At 37.7% G+C, this 23,833-nt stretch overlaps 1 protein-coding gene across 1 annotated transcript in view; it reads left to right on the top strand.

Annotated features, from left to right (window-relative positions):
• Positions 1–23,833, top strand: part of ODAD2 (outer dynein arm docking complex subunit 2) — a 303,897-nt gene that overhangs the window by 76,144 nt on the left and 203,920 nt on the right. Inside the window, exons 11-13 of the mRNA XM_049705317.1 lie at positions 12,124–12,329; positions 13,724–13,822; positions 19,078–19,225. Coding sequence (XP_049561274.1) covers positions 12,124–12,329; positions 13,724–13,822; positions 19,078–19,225 — 453 coding nt within the window. The remainder of the gene's footprint in view (positions 1–12,123; positions 12,330–13,723; positions 13,823–19,077; positions 19,226–23,833) is intronic.

Raw genomic sequence — 23,833 nt, 5'->3', positions numbered from 1 at the left:
AGCAATTTAAGAATGTTTCCGGTTTTCTTTAGGTGACAGGTGTAATATTTCAAAGTGCTTTCTAAATAGGACTTTTTCATTTTCCGTTTTGAATTAATTACACTAAGAACAAGGGACTCAGGTCTGTTAATGAAGCCTAGACGTTTTGATTATTTTTATCCTTTCTGGTAATCCCATGACTACTACCTAGTTGGATTGTCTTAATAAGTGTGTCAACTGCGTGTGTATAAGAACTGGGCTTTTGTGTCTCCCATGGTTTGTGAAATCGTGCTGGAGAAAGAAATCAGTCAATGTAATATTTTGTGAAAAAAATTTTGCTTGAAGCTGATGTAGGTAGGAAATGATGTGCAGGGAACACGAGTGTGGTTCCCTTATGCTCCGGGCTGATCCTCAGGCTGAGGGCAACTCCACAGAGCCCACAGGGCTCACTGATCAGGTCCATCGTCTTTCTGATGCTGCTGCTTGTGGAGCACCCCGTTTTCTTGTCAGACTGCTGTCGCTCTCATCCTGGCACTTTGTCATCTTTTTGTGAATTCTTTTTGTTTCCTGGTGTTTGATCACCTGTTTCCTGGACCTCAGTTTTCCGTTGTTGTTGCACTGCTGTTATTGTCCTAAAGTACATATATACATAAAATGTAAAATTTGCCATGTTAACCATTTTAAATGTATCATTCAGTAGCATGAAGTACATTCACAAAGTTGTGCAACCGTTACTACTATTTCCAAATCTTTTTCATCATCTGAAACTGAGCAATAACTCTTCATTCCTCCTCCCCCAGCTCTTGGTAACCTCTAATCTACTTTCTGTCTCCACGAATTTACCTATTCTAGGTATTTCATCTAAGTGGACTCATACAATATTTTGTCCTTTTGTTTTGGCCTATTTCACGTACCGTAACGTTTTCAAGGTTCATCCGTGACGTGCCCGTATCCGAACTTCATTTCTTTCTATGGCTGAATGCTATTCCATATATGTATATACCAAATTTTCTTTATCTGTTCATCTATTGATGGACACTGGGTTTTTCCACCTTTGGTTATTGTGAAAAATATTATGAATATTGGTGTACAAATATCTGTTTGAGTCCCTGTTTTCAGTTCTTCTGGGTCTACGCGTCCGGGTGGTCCGGGTGGCATTTCTCAGTCACATGGGGGTAATTCTACGTTTAACTTTTGAGGGAACTTCCAAGCTGTTTCCGCAGCAGCTGAGCCATTTTACATTCCCAATGCAATGTATGAAGATTCCAGTTTCTTCACATCCTCACCAACACTTGATATTTTCTGTGTATGTTTGTGTTTATTATAGACATCCTAATAAGTGTGAACATGGTGTTGCATTGTGGTTTTGATTTGTATTTCCCTAATAATTAGTGATGTTGAGCATCTTTTCATGTGCTTATTGGTCATTTGTATATCTTCTTTGAAGAAATGTCTATTCAAGTCCTTTGTCCATTAAAAAAATTAAATTGTCTTGTTGTTGAGCTAGAGTTCTTTATATATTGGGGGTATTAATTCCTTATCAGGTAGAAGATTTGCAAATATTTCCCCTTATTCTATGAGTTATCTTTTTACTCATCTTGATAGTGTCCTTTGGTATACAAACATTTTAAATTTTGATAAAGTCTAATTAATATATTTTTTCTTTTGTTGCCTGTGCTTTTGGTATCATATTTAAGGAACCATTGCTAAATCCAAGGTAATAAAGATTTGCCCTTAAGTTTTCCACTAAGAATTTTTTAGTTTTAGTCCTCTCAAGTTTAGGTCTTTGATTCATCTTGAGTTAGGTTTTGTATATGGTGTAAGGGACAACCTTCATTCCTTTGCACATGATGTTCAGTTTTCCCAGCACCATTTGTTGAAGACACTGTTCTTTCCCCACTGAATGGTCTTGTCATCCTTGTTAAAAATCAACTGACCATAGATTTCAAGGTTTATTCTTGGGCTCTCAATTCTGTTCCATTGGTCTGTATGTCTATCTGTATACCAGTCCCATACTGTTTTGATTACTATAGCTTTGTACTGGTTTTAAAATCAAAGTGAGTCCTCAAACTTTGTCCTTGTTTTTTCAAGACTGTTTTGGTTATTTGGGGTGCCTTGATTTTCTATATGAATTTTAGGCTTGGTTTTACCATTTCCACAAAAAACACCATTGAGATTTTGATAGGGATTGTATTGAATCTGTAGATTGCTTTGTATAACACTGTCATCTTAACAATATTATCTTCTAATCCATGAACATGGAAAGTTTTTTCATTTGTTTGTGCCTTCTTTAACTTCTTGCAGCAATGTTTTATAGTTTTCAGTGTATAAGTCTTTTGACTCCTTGGTTAAATTATTCCTAAGTATTTTATTCTCTTTGATGCTATTGTAAATGGAATTGTTTTCTTCGTTTCCTTTTTGATTGTCCACTGCTAGTGTATAGAAATACAACTGATTTTTGAGTGTTACAATCAGATTTGATTTTTGATTGTGAAGTTCAAAATTGAATCCTGCAACTTTGCTGAATTTATTTAATTCAGTTTCTTTTGAATCTTTAGGTTTTTCTATATATAAGATCAAGTCACCTGTGACCAGAGATAGTTTACTTTTTCCTTTCCAATTTGGATGTTTTAAATTTCTCTTTCTTGCAAAATTCCATGGCTAGAACTTTCAGGACTATGTTGAATAGAAGTGGCGAAAGTAGATTCCTTGTCTTACTCCTTACTCTTTAGGGGAAATGCTTTCAGGCTTTTGCTACTGAATATGATGTTAGCTGTGGGCTTTCCATACATGGCCTTTATCTTGTTGAGGAAGTGCCCTTCTCATCAGTTTTCTTTTTCTTGGTCCACCCCATCATTTTGGTAGCGCTTCCTGAGTAAAAGAGGCACATAGGAGGGAAAAAAATTGAGGGTTAGCATGTTGGAAAATATCTTTATTCTTCTCTCTCAGTTGTTGTTTCTATAACGACAGTTTGAAAATAATTTTTACTTAGAATTTTAAAGACATTTTTCCTATGTGACCTGTTTGTTTTGGCTTTTCCCATATAATGAGGCTTTAGGATTTTCTCTTATCCCTGATGTTCTGTAATTTTCATGATGATATGGTTGGTGCTGGGTTTTGTTTGTTTTTCATTAATGATGACATATGTCCTTCAGAACTGGAAAAATATTTTTGTATTATATCTTTAATCATTTTTTTTCCTCTCTGATCTTTTTGTTCTCTTTTTGAAACTTCTATTTGGATCTTGGGGCCTCTGAGACTGATCCACTGATTTTCTTCTCTCTCATACACCCCACCACACTTTCTGCAAATATTCCTTTACTTTGTCTTCCAAACATTGTACAAATCTTTAAAATTTAAGCTCTTATGTTTTTAATGTTTTGTTTTGGGGTGTTTATTTTTGCAGACCACATGCTTTCATTTCTCTTGGGTAAAACCTCAGACTGAAATGGCAAGGTTACATGACGGTTATATGTTTAACTTTTTAAGCCATCGGTAAACTGGTTTCCAAAGGGGTTATAACCATCTCCATCCACTCTGGCAGTGCATGAGATTGACAGCTGTGCCAACATACTCATCAATAAGTGGAACGGTCAGTCCTTTATTTTAGATGTTCTAATAGGTGTGTACGGATATCTCACTGAGTTTTAATTTGCATTACTTGAATGCGTCCTTTCATATGCTTATTTGCCATTTATATATCTTAAGTGGTAAAGTGTATATTCAGATCTTTTGCCCATTTGTTATTGGATTGTTTGGTTCCTTATTACTGAGTTGTGAGATATACATACATATAGACTTATATATTCTTTCAGATACAGGATTTATAAATAAATATTTTCTCCCAGTTTGTAGCTTGTTATTTCATTCTCCAAAAAGAGTCTTTCAGAAAGCAAATGTCCTCAATTTTGATGAAGTCCAACTTATTATTCTTTTATAGTGTTGTACCTAATAAAGCTTTACCAAACCCAGTGTTACAAAGATTTTCTCCAGTGCTTTTTTTTTTTTTTTTTGCGGTACGCGGGCCTCTCACTGTTGTGGCTTCTCCCATTGCGGAGCACAGGCTCCGGACGCGCAGGCTCAGCGGCCATGGCTCACGGGCCCAGCCGCTCCGCGGCATGTGGGATCTTCCCGGACCGGGGCACGAACCCGTGTCCCCTGCATCGGCAGGCGGACTCTCAACCACTGCGCCACCAGGGAAGCCCTCCAGTGCTTTTTTATAGAAGATTTTAAATGTTAGGTTTTACATTTAGGCCTATGATCCAATTTAATATATTTTTTGTACATGATGTGAGGTATGGATCAAAGTTCATTTTTTTCTTCTGCATGTAGATATCTAGTTGTTCCAGCATCATTTGTTGAAAAAGAATGGTCCTTTCTGTGCGCAGTTGTCCATTTATCTGGGTGTATTTCTGTTCCATTGATCTATTTGTCTATTTTTATACCAGAACCACACTGTCTTGATTACCTACTTACTTGCATTAAGTCTTGGGTCAGGTAGTGTCAATCCTCTGTCAATCCAGTTGTTCTTTGGAGTTGCTGGCTATTCTATATCTTTTGCATGTCCGTTCAAATTTTATAGTCAGCTTGTCAATTTCTTCATAAAATCCCGAAGGAATTATGACTGATCTTGTGTTGAATCTATAGATCAATTTAAGAACTGACATCTTAACAATATTGGGGTTTCCAATCCATGGAACACAGTATATCCTTCCATTTGTTTAGTATTACTTAGCATGTCTCTCCATCTTATTTAATTTCTCTCAGCATTGCTTTGTAACTTTTGGTGCACATGTCTTACACATCTCTTGTGAAACTTATCTGTAAATATTTCCTATTTGGGAGCTATTGTTAACAATAGTTTTAAAATGTCAATTTCTGGTTATTTGTTGCTACTATATAAAAATACACTTGATTTTTGTATATTGATTTCATACGCTGAAACCTTGCTAAAGTCACTTATTAGTTTTGTCGGGTTTATAGATTTCAAAGGGTCTTCTATGTAGATAGTCATATTGTCTATAAATAAAGATCATTTTACCTCTTCCTTTACAATTTCAGTGATTTTATTTCTTTTTCTTTCCTTAATGCACTAGCTGGAACCTCCAGTACGGAATTGAATAGACGTGGTTTCTTGTTCCTGATGGTAAAGGGAAAACTTCCAGTTTCTAACTATTGTTAGCTGTCGGTTTTTCATAGATGAAATTTGTAAGGTTGAGGAAGTTCCCCTCTATTCCAAGTTGTTGAGAACTTTATTAGGATTGGATATAGGATTTTATCAAATGATATTTCGGTACCTATTGCATTAATCATGTTCTTTTTTTCCTCTTTTAGTTTAACGTGGTGAATTATATTGATTTTCAAATGATAAACCAACCTTACATTTCTGGGACAAACTTTATTTGTTCAGAGTGTATTATCCTTTTTATATACTTTAAAATTTTAATTTGCTAAGATTTTATTAAGACGTTTTGCATCTATGTAAGATTATCAATGTGTAGTTTTCTTTTCTTCAATATCTTTGTCTGGTTTGGGTATCAGAGTAATACTGGCCTTACAGAATGAGTTGGAAAATTTTATCTCCCATTCAATTTTCTGGAAAAGTTTGTGTAGAATTGCTATTCTTTCTGTCTTAACTGTGTGGTAGAATTCACCAGTGAAGCAGTCTGTGCCTGGAGTGTTCTTTGTGGGAAGGTTTTTAACTACAAGTTCAATGTCCTTACTAGTTCTAGGACCATGCAGGCTATCTGTTTCTTCTTGAGGGACCTTGCTAGGTTGTCTTTAAAGGAATGCATCCCTTTCATCTAAGTTGTTGAACTGATTGGTATAAACTTGTTTATTCTTTTATTAACCTTTTAACAACTGTAGAATCTATAGCTGTTGTTACCTCTTTCATGCCTGATATTAATCACTGTGTTTTATTTTTTCTTGATCCATCTGGCTAGAAGTCCATCAGTTCTCTCAACGAATTCACTTTTGGTTTCATTGATTTTTCTCTATTTTTCTTTTTTCTACTTCATTTTGATACTTATTCTTTTCTTTTTACTTAGAGTTTCATTTACTCTTATTTCTCTAGATTTTTTAATCATACATTTAATTTAATCTAGTTATATTTGCATTGAAAGGGATTTTGGTGATTTCAGGGGTGAATAATATTAAGAAAGAATTCTCTTAAGTCTACATTCATCTACAGAGGATTTGTCTTTTGGACAAAGACATTCAGAAACAAGTGAGCACCTCTCTGGGGCAGGACAGCAGTGAGATGCAAGGCAGTCTCCACTTTCCTGCTCTCACCTTAGCACTGACAGTTCAGAGATGCATCTATTTTTACATCCTTCTGCCTGTTTTGAGTTTATGTTGCTCTTCTTTTGCTAGTTTCTTAAGGTGGCAGCTTAGACTCTTGATTTGAGAGTTTGATTCATTTCTAAGGCAAGTGTTTAGTGCTATAAATTGCCCTTACAGAACTTTACCTACCTGTCACACATTTTGGCGTTATATTATCACTGTTTTCATTTTCATTCAGTTCTATTTTTTAAACTTCCCTTAAATCCACTATACCTCAATAAAAGTTTTTTCTCCTTGAGACTTCCTGTTTGATCCATGATTATTTATAAGTTTGTTGTTTAGCGTTAGATTTTTCTGTTACGTGATTCATTGTTAGTTTGATTCCACTGTAGTCAGAGAACACACTCTAAATAACTTAAATCTTTATAAATTTGGTTTTTGGTGTGGTTGAGTTCTTCATATCCTTGCTGATTTTCTATCAGTGTTGAGAGAAGGATTTGAAATCCTCCAACAATAATTGTAGATTTGTCTGTTTCTCCTCTTAGTTCTATCTGTTTTTGTGTTTGCAGCTCTGCATACACATTTAGGATTATGTCTTCTTGATTGACCATTTTATCATTATGTAATGTCCCTCTCTGTCTTTGGTGATTTTCTTTTTTCTGAAGGCTACTTAATCTGCTATTCATATAGCCACTCCTACCTTTTTTTTAAACTAACGTTTGCATGGTGTATCTTTTTCCCTTCTTTGACTTTCAAGCTACCTATATCATTATATTTGTGGTGAGTTTCTTGTAGGCAGCATATAGTTGAGTCATTTTAAAATCCATTTTCTGAAACTCTATCTATTGATGTATCCATTGGTGTGTTTAAGTCGTTTACTTTTAATTATTGATATGTGAGAGCTTAAGTCTGCCAGCTTAGTTTCATTTTCTGTTTTTTCCTTCTGTTTTCTTTCACTTTTTTTTTTCCCTGGTTTTCTTTGGATTACTTGAACATTTTTTTTGAATTCCATTTTGATTTTTCCATAGTGTTTTTTTTTTTTTTGCGGTACGCGGGCCTCTCATTGTTGTGGCCTCTTCCGCGGCGGAGCGTAGGCTCAGCGGCCATGGCTCATTGGCCCAGCCGCTCCGCGGCACGCAGGACCCTCCCGGACCGGGGCATGAACCCGTGTCCCCTGCATCGGCAAGCGGACTCCCAACCACTGCACCACCAGGGAAGCCCCTCCATAGTGTTTTGAGTGTATCTCTTTGTGTAGTTTTTGGTGGTGGTTGTAGATATTGTATTATACGTAATTTATCATCGTCTACTGGTGTGACATTTTACCACGTGAGTGAAGTATAGAAACCATATCTCCCTTTAAGTCCCTTTACACTCTCTCATTTATATTTGCCTTTATTTCCGTCACATTGATAACTGTATGAGACACTGTTATAATTTGTGCTTCAACCATCAAACATCATTTAGAAAGCTCAAGAGGAGGATGAAAGTCTTTTGTATGTACCCATGCTTTTATTCTTTCTGTTGTTCTTTTTTTTTGTTTTTTTTTTTTGCGGTACGCAGGCCTCTCACTGTTGTGGCCTCTCCCATTGCGGAGCACAGGCTCTGGACGCGCAGGCCCAGCAGCCATGGCTCACGGGCCCAGCCGCTCTGCGGCATGTGGGATCTTCCCGGACCGGGGCACGAACCCGTGTCCCCTGCATCGGCAGGCGGACTCTCAACCATTGCGCCACCAGGGAAGCCCCTTTCTGTTGTTCTTTTCTTCCTTTCTGGTGTTGCCAATTTCCTTCTTTTATCATATCCTTTCTGTTTAAGAACTTCTTATTCATTGAGGTAGGTCTGTTGGTGACAGATTCTCTTAGTTTTCCTTTATCTGAGAGCATCTTGAATTCCCCTTTATTCCTGAAGAATATTTCCACTGGATATGGTATTCTGGCCTGACGGTTTTTTATTTTCAGCACTTGAAAAATGTTGTTGCAGTCTTTCTGGACTCCACGGTTTCTCCTGAGAAATCTGCTGTTATTTTAATTGTTTTTCCTTTATAGGTAAAATATTGTTTCTCTCTCATTGCTGTTAAGAATTTTCTTTGACTTTAGTTTTATGGAGTTTGATTATTATGTGTCTTGGCAGGAATTTCTTTGGGTTTATTCTGTTTAGGGTTTGCTCAACTTCTTGAATCTTAGATTTATGTCTTTTTCCAAGTTTGGGAAAATTTCAGACATTCTTAGAATGCATTTTCAGTCTGACCTTCTTTCTCCTCTCCTTCTGGTGCTCTGATTACATGACTGTTGGATTTTTTGCTGTGGTCCCACGGATCTGGAGGCCCTGTTTATTTATTAAAAAAAATTTTTTTTTTCAATATATTTCCTCTTTGTTGTTCAGATTGGGTAATTTCTGTTGTTTGTCTTCAGGTTCATGGTTTCTCTCCTATGTCTTCTCCATCCTGTTGCTGAGCTATCCAGTGAGTTATTTTGGCTTGTAAATTTCATTTTCAGAATTTCTGTTTGGTTCTTCTGTATATCATCTATTTATTTGCTGAGACTTTCTGATTTTTCATTTGTTTCAAGTCTTCGTAATTGATTATCGAAGCATTTTTATGATGGCTACTTTATTTTTTTTAAATAAATTTATTTTATTTATTTATTTTTGGCTGTGTTGGGTCTTTGATGCTGTGCGCGGGCTTTCTCTAGTTGTGGCAAATGGGGGCTGCTCTTTGTTTTGGTGCACAGGCTTCTCATTGCGGTGGCTTCTCTTGTTGCAGAGCATGGGCTCTAGAGCGCAGGCTTAGTAGTTGTGGCACACGGGCTTAGTTGCTCTGTGGCAAGTGGGATCTTCCTGGACCAGGGCTCGAACCCATGTCCCCTGCACTGGCAGGCGGATTCTTAACCAGTGTGCCACCAGGGAAGCCTCATGATGGCTACTTTAAAATCTTATTCCAACATCTATTTGAGATTATTTCATCATCCATTTTACTGTGGTATAAGCATCCACTCGTCATCCTTTCTCATTCAGGTTGTGACATTCCTTGTTCTTGGTACGATGAGTGATTTTTTGTGTTGTCTTGGACATTTTTGGATTATGTTATGAAACTTTGGATTTTATTTAAATCTTGTTTTAGCCGGACTTCTCTAAGTGTAGGTCTCATAGTGTAGGTCTGGGGTACTACAAGGTGCATGTAAAAATCCAAGTTCCCCACTTAGACTCCATTGAGAACCTGGTGGTGTAGGGTGCCTCGTTACCACTGGGCAGGGGGTGGAAGTTCGGTCTCCCCACTGGGCCTCTGCTGACACTCACCTGGCTAGGAGGGGGAGGTGCTTTATTACATGCTTCCCGTGGGGCCTCAACTTAAACCGTGGGGGATGAGCCTCTTACTACTGGGAGGGGGTGATTTTACTGTATCTCGAGATGATAACATGATTTTTCTTCTTTAGTCTGTTGATATGGTCATTCATTTTTGAATGTTGAACTAATATTAATCCCGGGATTGGGATTGGTCCTGATGTCTTACCCTATTTGACATTGCTAGATGTAATTTGATAATATTTTGCTGAGGATTTTTGCATCTGTAGTCATGAAGGATATGGGTTGGTAGTTATCTTTTCATGGTTTTGGTATCTGGGTAATGCGGCCTCAGAATGAATTGGGAAGTATGCACTACTCTTTTCTTCTTTCTGGAATTCTTTATGTAGATGAATCTTATTTCTTTGTTAAATGTTTGGTAGAATTTACCAAAGAATCCATCTCTACCTGAAGGTTTCTTTGTTGAAAGGTTTTATGTTGAGAATTTTATTTCCTTAGTAGATATAGAACTATTCAGATTTCTTTCTCTTACTGAGCTTTGGTGGTTCGTGTCTTTCAATGAATTTGCACATTTTATCTAACTTACTTCAAATGTTGGCATCAAGTATAACACTCCACTATTATCTTCTGATGTCTGGAGGCTCTGCTGTGATAACCCCTCTTTCATGCATAATATTGGTCATTTATATCTTCTTTTTATTCTTGACTAGTCTGGAAAGAAGTGATAAATTTTATTGATCTTTTTGAAGAACAGCTATTTGTTTCATTGATTTTCTCTATTGTTTGCTTTCTATTTTATTTTGTTTCTGCTCTTTAAATTTTTCTTTCTTCTGCACTCTGGGTTTAATTTGCTGTTCTTTTTTTTTTTTTTTTCTGTGATACGCGGGCCTCTCACTGCTGTGGCCTCTCCCGTTGCGGAGCACAGGCTCTGGACGCGCAGGCTCAGTGGCCATGGCTCGCGGGCCCAACCGCTCTGCGGCATGTGGGATCTTCCCGGACCGGGGCACGAACCCGTGTCCCCTGCATCGGCAGGCGGACTCTCAACCACTGCGCCACCAGGGAAGCCCTATATTCTTATTAAGTTTTGTTTTGTTCATTCTGTTGATTACTGAGAGGGGGGTTTTGAAGTCTCCTAATTGTGGATTTATCTGTTTTTCCTGTTAGTTCTATTGTTGCTTTAATCTTTTGAAATTCTATTGTTTGGTGAACACACAGTTAGAATTGGGTGTAATTGGCTCTTGGGCATTATATGTCTCTCTATCTCTGATAATATTATTTGTTTTGAAGTCCATTTTGTCTGATTTTAATGTGGCCATTCCTGCTTTTTTTGATTATTGGTTTCATGGAATATTTTTCTGCAGCTTTTTACTTACAGTGTATTTATATCTTTATATATAAAATGGTTTCTTTTAGACCACAAATAATTGGGTTTTCCTTTTTCATCCACTCTGACAATTTCTTTTAATTGACGTTTTTAAATCATTTTCATTTAATGTGCCTACTGATAGAGTTGAATTACATTTACTATTTTGCTTGTTGCTTTTATTAGTCCCATTTGTTCTTTGTTCTTTTTCTTCCCCCTTTGAATTAACTGAAGTTTTAGAAATGATTCCATTTTGTGTATGCAATTAGTTCATCAGTTATACTTTTTAAAAAACATCTCAGTTGGGCTTATAATATATGTCTCTAATTTACCTTGTCTGCCTTTGAACAGCATTATACAGTTTCACAAGTAGTCTAAGAGCCTTACAAGAGTGTGCTTCGAATGCCTCTCCCTGTGTTTGTACTATTGTTGTCATACATTTTACTTTGACATGCTATCAACCCCTTATCACAAAGAAACTTTTATATTTATTTTTACCATTTCTACATTATTTTGTGTAGATGTATGTTCTGTCTCGTATGAGATCCCTTCTGATTGAAGAGCTTCATGAACAATTTTTTTTAGCCTGGGTCTTCTGGCAGTGAATTCTCTCAGCTTTTTTTCATCTGTGAAGTCTTTATTTTACCTTCATTTTCAAAGGATTTTTTTTCTCTGTATAGAATTTTGGGTTGACAGGATATGGGTTTTTTTCCCTTTCATCACTTTAGCTATATCACTCCCTTGTCTTGTGGATTGCATTGTCTCTGATGAGAAGTCTCTTTTAATTGTTATGTTCCTTCCTCTCTCTATAATCTGTCTTTTATTTCTGGCTGCCTGCAAGGTGGTTTCTTTATCCTTGGTCTCAGCAGTTTGACTAAGATGTGTCCCAGTCTTTACAGGGTTTAAGTGTAATTTTTTCGTGGTGATGGTGAGGAGTGAGTTGGCCCAGTCCTGCTGCTGTATCCATGTGGGCTGCAGCGGGGGTGTGAGTTTAGGATCAGCCCATCACTGTCAGCCTAACTCCAACAGAGGCCTTTGTCTTGAAGTTGCCCAGATTCAATTTGTGTTGCTAAGCAACACAAGTTAGAGCATCTTGAGACTTCCTGTCTGAATTTATCGCCAGGGTTAATTTTCAGATAACACGAGATAATTCAGAAGTGATATCACGGTAAAAATATGCTCTTTTTTTTTAATTAAAGGAGGTTAGATCCAATGAAGAACAGCAAAAGGAAAAGGATCAGCCTAATGAGGAACCTGAGGAGGAAGCAGCCGCTTTACGTAAAGCTAGCGCTGCTTCCCGCGGGAGTGCGCTGGAGAAGAAGCAAATCAGTTTGGGAAGGAGTCAGATGACCAAGAGATTAGAGCCAAGTTTGAACTGGAAGACCATACTTTTTGATGCCAAAAAGTATGTAGACGCTTACATGATGGGTTTTCTGATACATCCTTGCTAACCACACAGTTGCCCAACTTTTCACATAACTCAGTTTCATCAGAGAAAACTACAGAGGAGATACTCACACCTCCCTCCATAATATAAGTTGGTTCCTTCTTGTCCTCTTCACGTTCCAGGCAGAAAGATTTGACAGCCAACAGCGTTTGTGTGCAGAGCACCACGGAGGGAGGGAGAGCCCAATTCACTTTCATGTGGTTGGTGAGTCAGGGCAAATAACACGTGAAAAAGATGATAAAAACACATGGAGGAATCCCATGGGAAATGTAAACATTGTGGTAGGGACCTGATTAAGTAAGTGTTAGAAGAATTCCACTTTAAATTATGTGATTAAATGTACCATTATGTGTAGTTAATTAGGGGAAACTTCATAGACGTGGTATCTCGTATATTAACAGAACTTTAAGTAAGTACTATAAAAAAGGATAGAACTGCAAACATATGGATGGTCTGAGTAAAGTGGACACAGGTTTGATGAACGTCTGAAATATACAAGCCTAGTTCCATTTAGGACCCTCTGTAAATTGGTGCCAAAGCCAGTGTTACCAACACGCAACAGAAGCACCTAGAGCACTTTTCAAGTTTAGCAAATAGGTTAAAAGTTACAGCCGATTTTTATTCCATGTCATCCCCTTATTGGGTTAAGAACTGGGTCCCTGCTGGTCACATGGGTCCTCACCTGCAGGGATTCTGAGAGCCACAGGTGATTGTATTTTGGGTGCAAACTCAGAGAGCTGGCAGAGGAGTCCTGTGGAAAGAGGAGACGTGCTTGGTCCTCTGAGTCTCACTGATTTTGGGGTGTTTGACCTTTGTGGCTGTGTTTGAAAGAGTGAGTCTGAAAATGACAAATGTATGGGCTACTCTGTTAATGCGGAGGTGAATTATAAAATGCTGCTTTTTGCATGTGCTTATTTTCTTCAATTAAGAATTCACTAAACAAGTATTTAATGCAAACCCAGTACATGCCAAGGTGTAGACTAAGCTTGAGAGTATCCAGAAAATCAGGCATAGGACCTGCTGCAGTGTCAGGTGGGCAAGGTGGAAAAACAGGCAGCTGTGATCCAGGACAGACTGAAGGACCTTCCCAATGATGGCAGCCTATGAAGGCCTGTTTCTAGCACAAAGAAATACTGGACAGAGTGTTTCTCCATTACATAAAATGCATGGCTGTGCCTGAAGGACAAAAGGGACCTCTCAGGTGTCAGATGAGACTGGAGCTCATAGTCGTTCTCTGTGTTAGGAAAACACATCATTTGGATGCGTGAAAATGATGGAATATTTGTATACATTTCTATTTTAATTTCCTTTTAGTCAGCATAAAGTAATTAATAAAATTAATATCTCTTTAGGAACAAAAGCTCACTAAGAGACACCCAAGAAGAAAAACATGGAGGAAGACTTGAAAAGTCCAGACCATCTACTTCATCTGGAAAAGCACAGTTAATTCGGTGAGTTTCTGTTCACATGACCAGTTCTTTAAAGCCAGCCCTATGCAACAGGCTAGTTAATGCTGGTTAATGGTGTTTTACTTTCACATTAGGGTCCTAAGATATCTATATTGACAGTTAGTAGGAATGCTGTAAAAATGGTAATAGTGGATTTCTTTCAATACATTTACAGAATATCCTTTTAATGTGGAGTTTCTTTAATACAGCGATCTACTGGTATTAGTTAACTCTTTGTAAATGAATATATTTAATGCAAAAAGCAGTTAACTAAGTGGTAGCAAAACTGGGCTCTTATCTGATCTCTGGCCTCTGAATAATCATGTCATACAAAATTGTCATCTTTCTGAGCCTTACTTTACTGGTCACTGATGGCTCTGCCAGTTCTAAAGTGATAAATGTTATTTCTCATTAAAACAGCCATTATTAGAAGGCCAACGAATAAGCTTCTTACCCAGTCTTCCGTTTGATAAAAGTGACGTATCTGGGGAGAAGGTTCAGCCATTTTTACTCTAAGGTGGTGGTGGGAAGAAATGGCAGAAATTTCACATTTTAAATTTGCACACTTGGAAAAAACAAACTTTAAGACACTCTACAACGTGTATGCCATTTTGGGGAGTTAGACATAATAAACTATTAATTTTTTGACAACTTTTTAAAGCTTTTTATTTTGAAATAATTGTAGGTTCACAGAAAGTTGTGGAGATAGTGCAGAGAGGTCCCATAGAGCCTTCACCTAGCCTCTCCCAATGGTTAAATCCTGCATCCTCCGTAACTGTGGTACAAGATCAAAACCAGGAGATTAACACGGGTACATTGTATAGGTATAGTTCAGTGTCATTATACCCTGTGCAGGTTTGTGTGATGACCGTGGCGACCAGGCTAGATAGAGCACTGTTCACCCCGCACAGACATCCCCCGGCCGCCCCATTATAGCCACAACCCCCGTCATTCCCACTTCCTAGCAACCATTCATCTGTTCGCTATTTTCATAATTTTGTCATTTTGGACCGCCATATAAATAGATTCATACATTTTTTTATATTGACTTTTTTTCAACACCATAATACCCTTGAGATCCACCTAAGTTGTTGCATGTATTAATAGTTTGTCCCTTTTGATTGCTGGGTGGCATTCCATCGTATGGATATACCATGCGGTGGTAGTTTTTAAAATTATTCACGTATTAATGCACCTTTTAGTTGTTTGCAGTTTTTGGCTATTAGAAATGAAGCTGCTGTGAACAGTCACACACAGGTGTTTGTATAGATGGAAGTGTTCATTCCTGTAGGACAAATGCCCAGTTGCTGACAAGATAGTAATTGTGTGTGCTTAGCTTTTTTAAGAAACTGCCTACCTTTTCCAGACTGGCTGCACCATTTTATGTTCCCACCAGTGACGTCTGAGAGACTCAGTTTTCCCTCATCCTCGCCAGCATTTGGTATTGTTGCGTGTTGTATTTCAGCTCTTCTGAAAGCTGTGTAGTGATAGCTCATCGTGGTCTTAGCATTTCCCTAATGGCTCATGATGTTAACATCTTGTCATGCGCTTATTGCCGTCCCTTTATGCTCATCAGTGAAATGTCTCTTTATGTCTTTTGCTCATTTTCTAGTTGAATCATTTGTTTTTTACATGTTGAGTTCTGAGAGTTCTTTTCTATCCAGGATATCCGTGGTTATAGATGTAGTTTGCAGATATTTTCTCCCTTTCTGTGACTTGTCTTTTCATCCTCTTAATAGGGCCTCTCAGAGGGCACTCTTTAATTTTGATGAAGTCTGATTTATCAGTTTTTTCTTTTATGGATTGTGCCTTTGATGTCACAAAGCCCTTGGTCCTGAAGATTATCTCCAATGTTTTCCTCCTAAAAGTTTAATAATTCTACATTTTATATTGAAGACTGGGATCCATTCTGAGTTAATTTTATGTAAAGTCTGAGACCTAGGTCAAGACCCATTGCCCTAGGTCATCCCTCCAGCACCATTTGATGAAAAGGCTCTCTCTCCACCTTGGACTTGCTTCTTCACCTTAATCAAAAATCAGGTGGGTGCACTCGTGTGGGTCTATTTCTGGGTCTTTATTCTGTGCAGCTGACTTTTATGTCCAGCCCTTTGCCAACACCATACATTCTTGATTACTGTAGCTCTATAGTAAATCTTGAAATCCGGTAAAGTGATTCCTCTCACTTTATTATTTTTCTTCCCAAAATCGTTTTGACCTATTCTAGGTTTTTTCCTTTCCACATAAATTTTAGAATGACCTTGCTATATCTAACAGAAAAAACTTACTGAAGATTTTGATAGAAATTGCATTAAAACTCTGTATGAGTTTTGAGAAAATTGCTATCTTTACTATGTAGACTCTGCCAATCCATGAACACTGTATGTCTGTGTATTTAAGCCTTTGATTTCCTTCACCAGCAGTTTGTAATAGTTTTCAGCATATAAGTCCTGTACATATTTTGTTAGATTTACATCTAGAAGTAGAAACGCCAGTACTATGTTGACTATCAGCGATCAAAGTTCTTACTTTTTCTCAATCTTAGGAGGAAAGCATTCAGTCTTTCGCCAGAAAGTATGATGATAGTTTTTGTACAGATATTCTTTATCAAGTTGAGGAAGGTCCCCTCTATTCTTGGTTTTCTGAGAGTTTTAATCACCATTGGGTGTTGAATTTTGTCACATGGTTTTTCTACATCAATTGGTATGGTCATGTCATTTTGCTTCTTTAGGCTGCTACTGTGGTGGGTTACAACGGCTGATTTTTGAATACTGAATCAGCCTTGCATTCCTGGAATAAACCCCACTTGGTCATGGTGGGCTCATTCTTTTTATATATAGCTGAATTATGTGTGCTTAATAGTATGTTAAGAATATCTGCATCTACACTCATGAGGGATATTCAATAACAGTGTGTTGTTTTTGTTTTGCACTTTGGTTTTGATATCAGGCTTCATAAAATGAGTTCCCTTCTCTTGTATTTTCTAGGAGAGATTGTATAAAATTGGTGTTAGTACTTCTATGCCCGTTAAAATTCTCCAGTGAAATCATCTGGAACTGGAGACTTTTGCTATGAGTTTTAAAATTATGAATTAATTCCATTAATAGTTGTAGTGCTGTTCAAATTATGTGCTTCATATTGGTTAAGTTACGGTAGTTTGTACCTTTAAAGGAGTTGGTCTGTTTTATCTAAATTGTCAAAATTAATGTTCAGTTGTTCATAGTTTTCTCTTATGATCCTTTTGTTGTCAGCAGGATCTGTAGTGATATGCTACGTTTCATTCACTTCTGGTACTGGAAATTTGTGTCTTCTCTTTTTTTGTCAGTCTTGCTAGAGCTTTGTCAGTTTTATTGATCTTTTCAACAAGCAGTTTTTTGTTTTTATAGATTTTTCAAGTTGTTTTTCTGTTTTCAATTTGATTGATTTCTTCTCTTTATTATTTCCTTTTCTCTGTTTTCTTTGGGTTTGTTTTGCTCTTCTTTTTCTAGTTTCTTTAGATGTGAGTTTAGATGACTGAATTGAGACTTCTCTTTTCTTATGTAGGCCTTTAGTGCCATGTAGTTCTCTTTCTGCATTGCTTTAGCTATGTACAGAAAACCTGATATATCTTTGTGTGTGTATGTATGTGTGTGGCTTTTTTCAGTTTTATTGAGATATAATTGACATACAGCTCTGTATAAGCTCATGGTGCACCCTATGACTTGACATACGTGTATTGTGAAATGACTGCAGTAGGCTCAGTTAATTTACACCCCCTTATGTAGTTGCAAATAACTCTGTTTCTTGTGATGAGGACCCTCAGACTTACTCTCTAAGCGACTTTCAGATACACCACACGGCAGTGTTAGCGTAGTCATCTCGTACACCACATCCCCAGCACTTATTTATCAGATACCTGTGTGTAGCGTTTGAACACCTTCCCCCAGTTTCCCTCCCTCCACCTCTGGTAACCACAAGTCTGATTTCTATGAGTTTGGTTGTTGTTTTGTTTTTGTTTTTTATTTTTAGATTCCACGTATAGATGAAATCATAGAGTATTTGTCTTCCTCTGACTGATTTCACTTAGCATGATACCCTCCAGGTCCACCCAGGTTGTCACCAATGTCAGGATTTCCTTCTATTTTTATGACTAGTATTCCATTGTTTGTATGTATCACGTCTTCTTTATCCATTCATCTGTCCGTGGACACTTGGGTTGTTTCCATGTCTTGGCTATTGTAAATAATGCTGCAGTGAACATTGGGGGTTTACTTCATTTTTAGGTAGACCTGATCTACCAGGTTTTCCTCTTTAACCAACACAGGTTTCCTGACATCTTTTGGACAAGAGGATACATAAAACTGAGACTCAGCTCCAGACCCTTCAGTTCAGGATTTCCCCCCACTGTGGCCCAGAGAGCACAGCTGCACCATTCTGCACTTTTGAAAGTACAAGAATTGGAGCTGTCTGTGCTGAAAAACCTTTGAGAAATTAAGAGAATGGTAGAACCTTAAAAATAATGAAACTTGACAATTACCCATCCTCCTACTATGCTTCCAAATGGAAAAGACTAGGAAAGAGTTTTATGGAAGAGAGCACCTGGGGGGATGGAGAGAGAAAAGGAGGGAGAGAAAGAAAGAAGATAAGGATGAATTGACTATGTTCCCAAGGGCTTGAGTGAACTAGCCTGTGTCTGTGACCTTGGTGTTAAGTTAGAAGCCTCTAGAGCAGTGAGGAATAAAGTGAACTCTCTTGGGTAAGGGAATAAATGCCTTCCCTTTGGGGCACTGGCAGCACTGCCCAACTGAGCTTTCTGCAGTAATAGAAATGGTTTATTTCTGAGCTGTCCTGTACGGTAGCCACTAGCTACCTATGATTATTGAGCACTTGCAGTGTGGCCAGTGTGACTGGAGAACTGAATTTTTAATTGTATTCAATTTTAAGTAAGTAAATAAAAGAAATGTAAATATAAAGAACAACATGTTAAGTCAGTCAACTGCTATGACAAGTTGCAGTCTTCGGTCGTTTACCTAATACCCTTGCCATTTCTTGCTGTGTTCTTTATTATTATTGCACCCGTAGCAATAATACTGAAATGCATCTGCTACTGAGACGTGTTTGCTCACCTCCTCATACAGATATTAACAAAGATCTTCCAGAACTCAGAAGGTGTTGGTACCTTATCCATTGCTTGTGTACATGTTGCTGAAATAGTAACATTATAACCATGTCCATACTGTAGCATAAACATACTTATTATACCTTGTTGTTGTTGTTCTTAGTAAGAGTGTTGAAAAGATTGAGGGGATTATTAGTGAGAGCTCCTCAGAGAGTGAGGAAGATGAAGAACCACCTGACCATCTTCAGGAAACAAATGCAGATTTGCCATCAGAATACTGGCAAATTCAGAAGCTGGTGAAATATTTGAAGGTGAGAGAGAAACCTTTTGTACTATGTTTGCAATGTTTATTTAAAATTTTTTCCTGAAAATGTATGTTCTGCTTCCAAGTTGACTATATATTTATTTCAAGTAAGGGTAGTAAGTATCCCTGTTACTACTTCAGTGTGCACAGGGGAAGGTCCTGTTACCCTGAGGATAGCGAGGTTCGTCCTCATGGAGCAGCTGGGCCGTCAGGTACCAGCCCTCTCCCCTAGCTGGGGAGCGGTCAGCGGGCCATGGCAGCCGTCAGATATTGTGACTTGCCACCATTTTATGATCTGCAGTATGATGCAGTGGAAAGAGCAAGGAGTCTTGAAGTTGGACTTAGACTAAATTCTAGGTTGTATCACTTACTAGCAATGTGACTGTTGAAAAGTTATGGTTTTGAGCCTTAATTTTCCCAACCCATGGAGTGAAATTAGTAATACCCACTATAGGATTATTTTAAGGACTGAGAAAACACATTTGAAGCATGTGATGTGTCTGATACATTGTAGGTGCTTAAAATATATATTGGTCCATTTCCATTACTCTCAAGTAATATCCCATGTGTGAAAACATTTTATAATAATAAATAAATAAATGGCCCATATAACAGTGTATCAATATTTAAGTCCTTGAATGTGGGGTGGGGCAAGGAAAATGATTTACCCAAGCCCAGATTACTGTTCATTTCTGATATTGGATATTGATAAATGGCGAGGCCAGGTCTAAAGCGATAGCCCAGAAGTACTTGTGAAAACAGCATTTTGACTTACGTCATCTTGTCCTCCTGCATTTGCTAAGCTTTGCATAGTTCAAGATATTTATGTGACTCCTAAATCGCTAAAGGGTACTTTTCCTGTGCCTCTGAGGTCGTCCCAAGCTGACAGGTGAACTAGCCTATATGCACATTTTGGTGAATTCAACAGAGGCCCGCTGCGTGGACAGTCTGGTAGGTATAAGTAAGCCAAAAAAGGTTTTCCTGAAAGAAAAATATGCCTGCTTGCCTGTTGGACACAGTCTCAGCGGCAATTCTCAGCACTTCTCAGAAAAAGTTTTTTATGTTTTCCTGAATCCTGAATCCCAAGAAAAATTAGTCAAGAAATTGGGAAAACGGGAAGTTAGAATTAAAATTTGACGATTAAAATTTAATAATCTTCCTGAAGACATTACTGGCTCAGAGGAACCTACTGACATCATGGAGAGCAACACCTGCTGATCATCTTGGTAATCATTCCACAGCGTACGTGGGTATCAAATCAGCACATTGTACACGTCAGATACAATTATATTTGCCAGTCATCCCTCAATAAAATTTTTAAAAAAAGAAAATTCTGGCAGCAGAATCAAAGGTGAAGGTAGACATTTCCAGGCATCAGGACGGGAACCAGTAAGAGTAAAGTGGTCACAGCCCAGGCGGTCAGCCTCGCTTGTAGCTGTTGCCGTGCTCTAAATGATGTGTATGTGCAAGTCATTCTTGCAAAAATAAATGATATGCTAATATGCATCATATACTTCATACAAGTCCTGTTAGTGGTGTTCTAAGAAATAACAAATTTGTAAAGCAAAGTAAGTCGTTAAATCTGAAATTTTGATCTGTCATTCTCTGTAGCCCTGGTGAGCTTGCTAGGAGATCTCAATGGTATGTCATTGGATGTACCCGGGCATTGTTTTGTGTTTGAATATTCACTATATTGTATATATTATGTATTACAATTTGTTCTTTCCAAGTAATTGAACATAAGAAATGCAAAGAGAGGAAGATGTGAGTGTGGGTTGTGCAACAATGCATCATGAAACCAGAAAGTGATCTAAAATCTTAATTAGCAAAAACAACATAGACCTCAATGGTCCAACCAGAATCAGGGCAGGCAGATAAAATATTTTCATCATTAAAAAAGGAAATGAGCATATATGATGCAAACTCTAATGCCTAACTTGGCTATGCTTTTGGAAGCCTGTCAACAATTTGACCAATGTCAATGTAAAATGAAAAAAAACATTTTTAACATCTGGCATATTTGTCCTGAAACAAAAATCAAGACTATTGGATAGGACGGTTAATGCTTTGTGTATTTTAAAATTGTATTTTAAGAATATCTTATAAATGATAAATATTTTAATGTCATCTTTCAGTTTTTAAAATGGCTTTTATTTTTACTTTATTATTATTTTTTAACATCTTTATTGGGGTATAATTGCTTTACAATGGTGTGTTAGTTTCTGCTTTATAACAAAGTGAATCAGTTACACATATACATATGTTCCCATATCTCTTCTCTCTTGCGTCTCCCGCCCTCCCACCCCTCCAGGCGGTCACAAAGTACCGAGCCGATATCCCTGTGCCATGCGGCTGCTTCCCACTAGCTATATACCTTACGTTTGGTGCTGTATATACGTCCATGCCTCTCTCTCGCCCTGTCACAGCTCACCCTTCCCCCTCCCCATATCCTCAAGTCCGTTCTCCAGTAGGCCTGTGTCTTTATTTCTGTCTTACCCCTAGGTTCTTCATGACATTTTTTTCCCCTTAAATTCCATATATATGTGTTAGCATACGGTATTTGTCTTTTTCTTTCTGACTTACTTCACTCTGTATGACAGACTCTAGGTCTATCCACCTCATTACAAATAACTCAATTTCGTTTCTTTTTATGGCTGAGTAATATTCCATTGTATATATGTGCCACATCTTCTTTATCCATTCATCCGATGATGGGCACTTAGGTTGTTTCCATCTCCGGGCTATTGTAAATAGAGCTGCAATGAACATTTTGGTACATGACTCTTTTTGAATTCTGGTTTTCTCAGGGTATATGCCCAGTAGTGGGATTGCTGGGTCATATGGTAGTTCTATTTGTAGTTTTTAAAGGAACCTCCATACTGTTCTCTACAGTGGCTGTATCAATTTACATTCCCACCAACAGTGCAAGAGGGTTCCCTTTTCTCCACATCCTCTCCAGCATTTATTGTTTCTAGATTTTTTGATGATGGCCATTCTGACCAGCGTGAGATGATATCTCATTGTAGTTTTGATTTGCATTTCTCTAATGATTAATGATGTTGAGCATTCTTTCATGTGTTTGTTGGCAGTCTGTATATCTTCTTTGGAGAAATGTCTATTTGGGTCTTCTGTCCATTTTTGGATTGGGTTGTTTGTTTTTTTGTTATTGAGCTGCAAGAGCTGCTTGTAAATTTTGGAGATTAATCCTTTGTCAGTTGCTTCATTTGCAAATCTTTTCTCCCATTCTGAGGGTTGTCTTTTGGTCTTGTTTATGGTTTCCTTTGCTGTGCAAAAGCTTTGCAGTTTCATTAGGTCCCATTTGTTTATTTTTGTTTTTATTTCCATTACTCTAGGAGGTGGGTCAGAAAGGATCTTGATGTGATTTATGTCACAGAGTGTTCTGCCTATGTTTTCCTCTCAGAGTTTGATAGTTTCTGGCCTTACATTTAGGTCTTTAATCCATTTTGAGCTAATTTTTGCGTATGGTATTAGGGAGTGATCTAATCTCATACTTTTACATGTACCTGTCCAGTTTTCCCAGCACCACTTATTGAAGAGGCTGTCCTTTCTCCACTGTGCATTCCTGCCTCCTTTATCAAAGATAAGGTGACCATATGTGTGTGGGTTTATCTCTGGGCTTTCTATGCTGTTCCATTGATCTATCTTTCTGTTTTTGTGCCAGTACCATACTGTCTTGATTACTGTAGCTTTGTAGTATAGTCTGAAGTCAGGGAGCCTGATTCCTCCAGCTCTGTTTTTCGTTCTCAAGATTGCTTTGGCTCTTCGGGGTCTTTTGTGTTTCCATACAAATTGTGAAATTTTTTGTTCTAGTTCTGTGAAAAATGCCAGTGGTAGATTGATAGGGATTGCCTTCAATCTGTAGATTGCTTTGGGTAGTAGAGTCATTTCCACAATGTTGATTCTTCCAATCCAAGAACATGGTATATCTCTCCATCTATTTGTATCATCTTTAATTTCTTTCATCAGTGTCTTATAATTTTCTGCATACAGGTCTTTTGTCTCCTTAGGTAGGTTTATTCCTAGATATTTTATTCTTTTTGTTGCAGTGGTAAATGGGAGTGTTTTCTTGATTTCACTTCCAGATTTTTCATCATTAGTGTATAGGAATGCCAGAGATTTCTGTGCATTAATTTTGTATCCTGCCACTTTACCAAATTCATTGATTAGCTCTAGTAGTTTTCTGGTAGCATCTTTAGGGTTCTCTATGTATAGGATCATGTCATCTGCAAACAGTGACAGCTTTACTTCTTCTTTTGCGATTTGGATTCCTTTTATTTCCTTTTCTTCTCTGATTGCTGTGGCGAAAACTTCCAAAACTATGTTGAATAAGAGTGGTGAGAGTGGGCAACCTTGTCTTGTTCCTGATCTTAGTGGAAATGCTTTCATTTTTTTGCCATTGAGGACGATGTTGGCTGTGGGTTTGTCATATATGGCCTTTATTATGTTGAGAAAGTTCCCTCTATGGCTACTTTCTGCAGGGTTTTTATCACAAATGGGTGTTGAATTTTGTTGAAAGCTTTCTCTGCATCTATTGAGATGATCATATGGTTTTTCTCCTTCAATTTGTTAACATGGTGTATCATGTTGGTTGATT

This window comes from Orcinus orca, chromosome 2 (genome assembly GCF_937001465.1).
Source record: "Orcinus orca chromosome 2, mOrcOrc1.1, whole genome shotgun sequence".
Taxonomy (NCBI): Eukaryota; Metazoa; Chordata; class Mammalia; order Artiodactyla; family Delphinidae; genus Orcinus; species Orcinus orca.
Note: the sequence above shows the minus strand (reverse complement) of the source record. Positions and strands in the feature narration are given on the sequence as shown.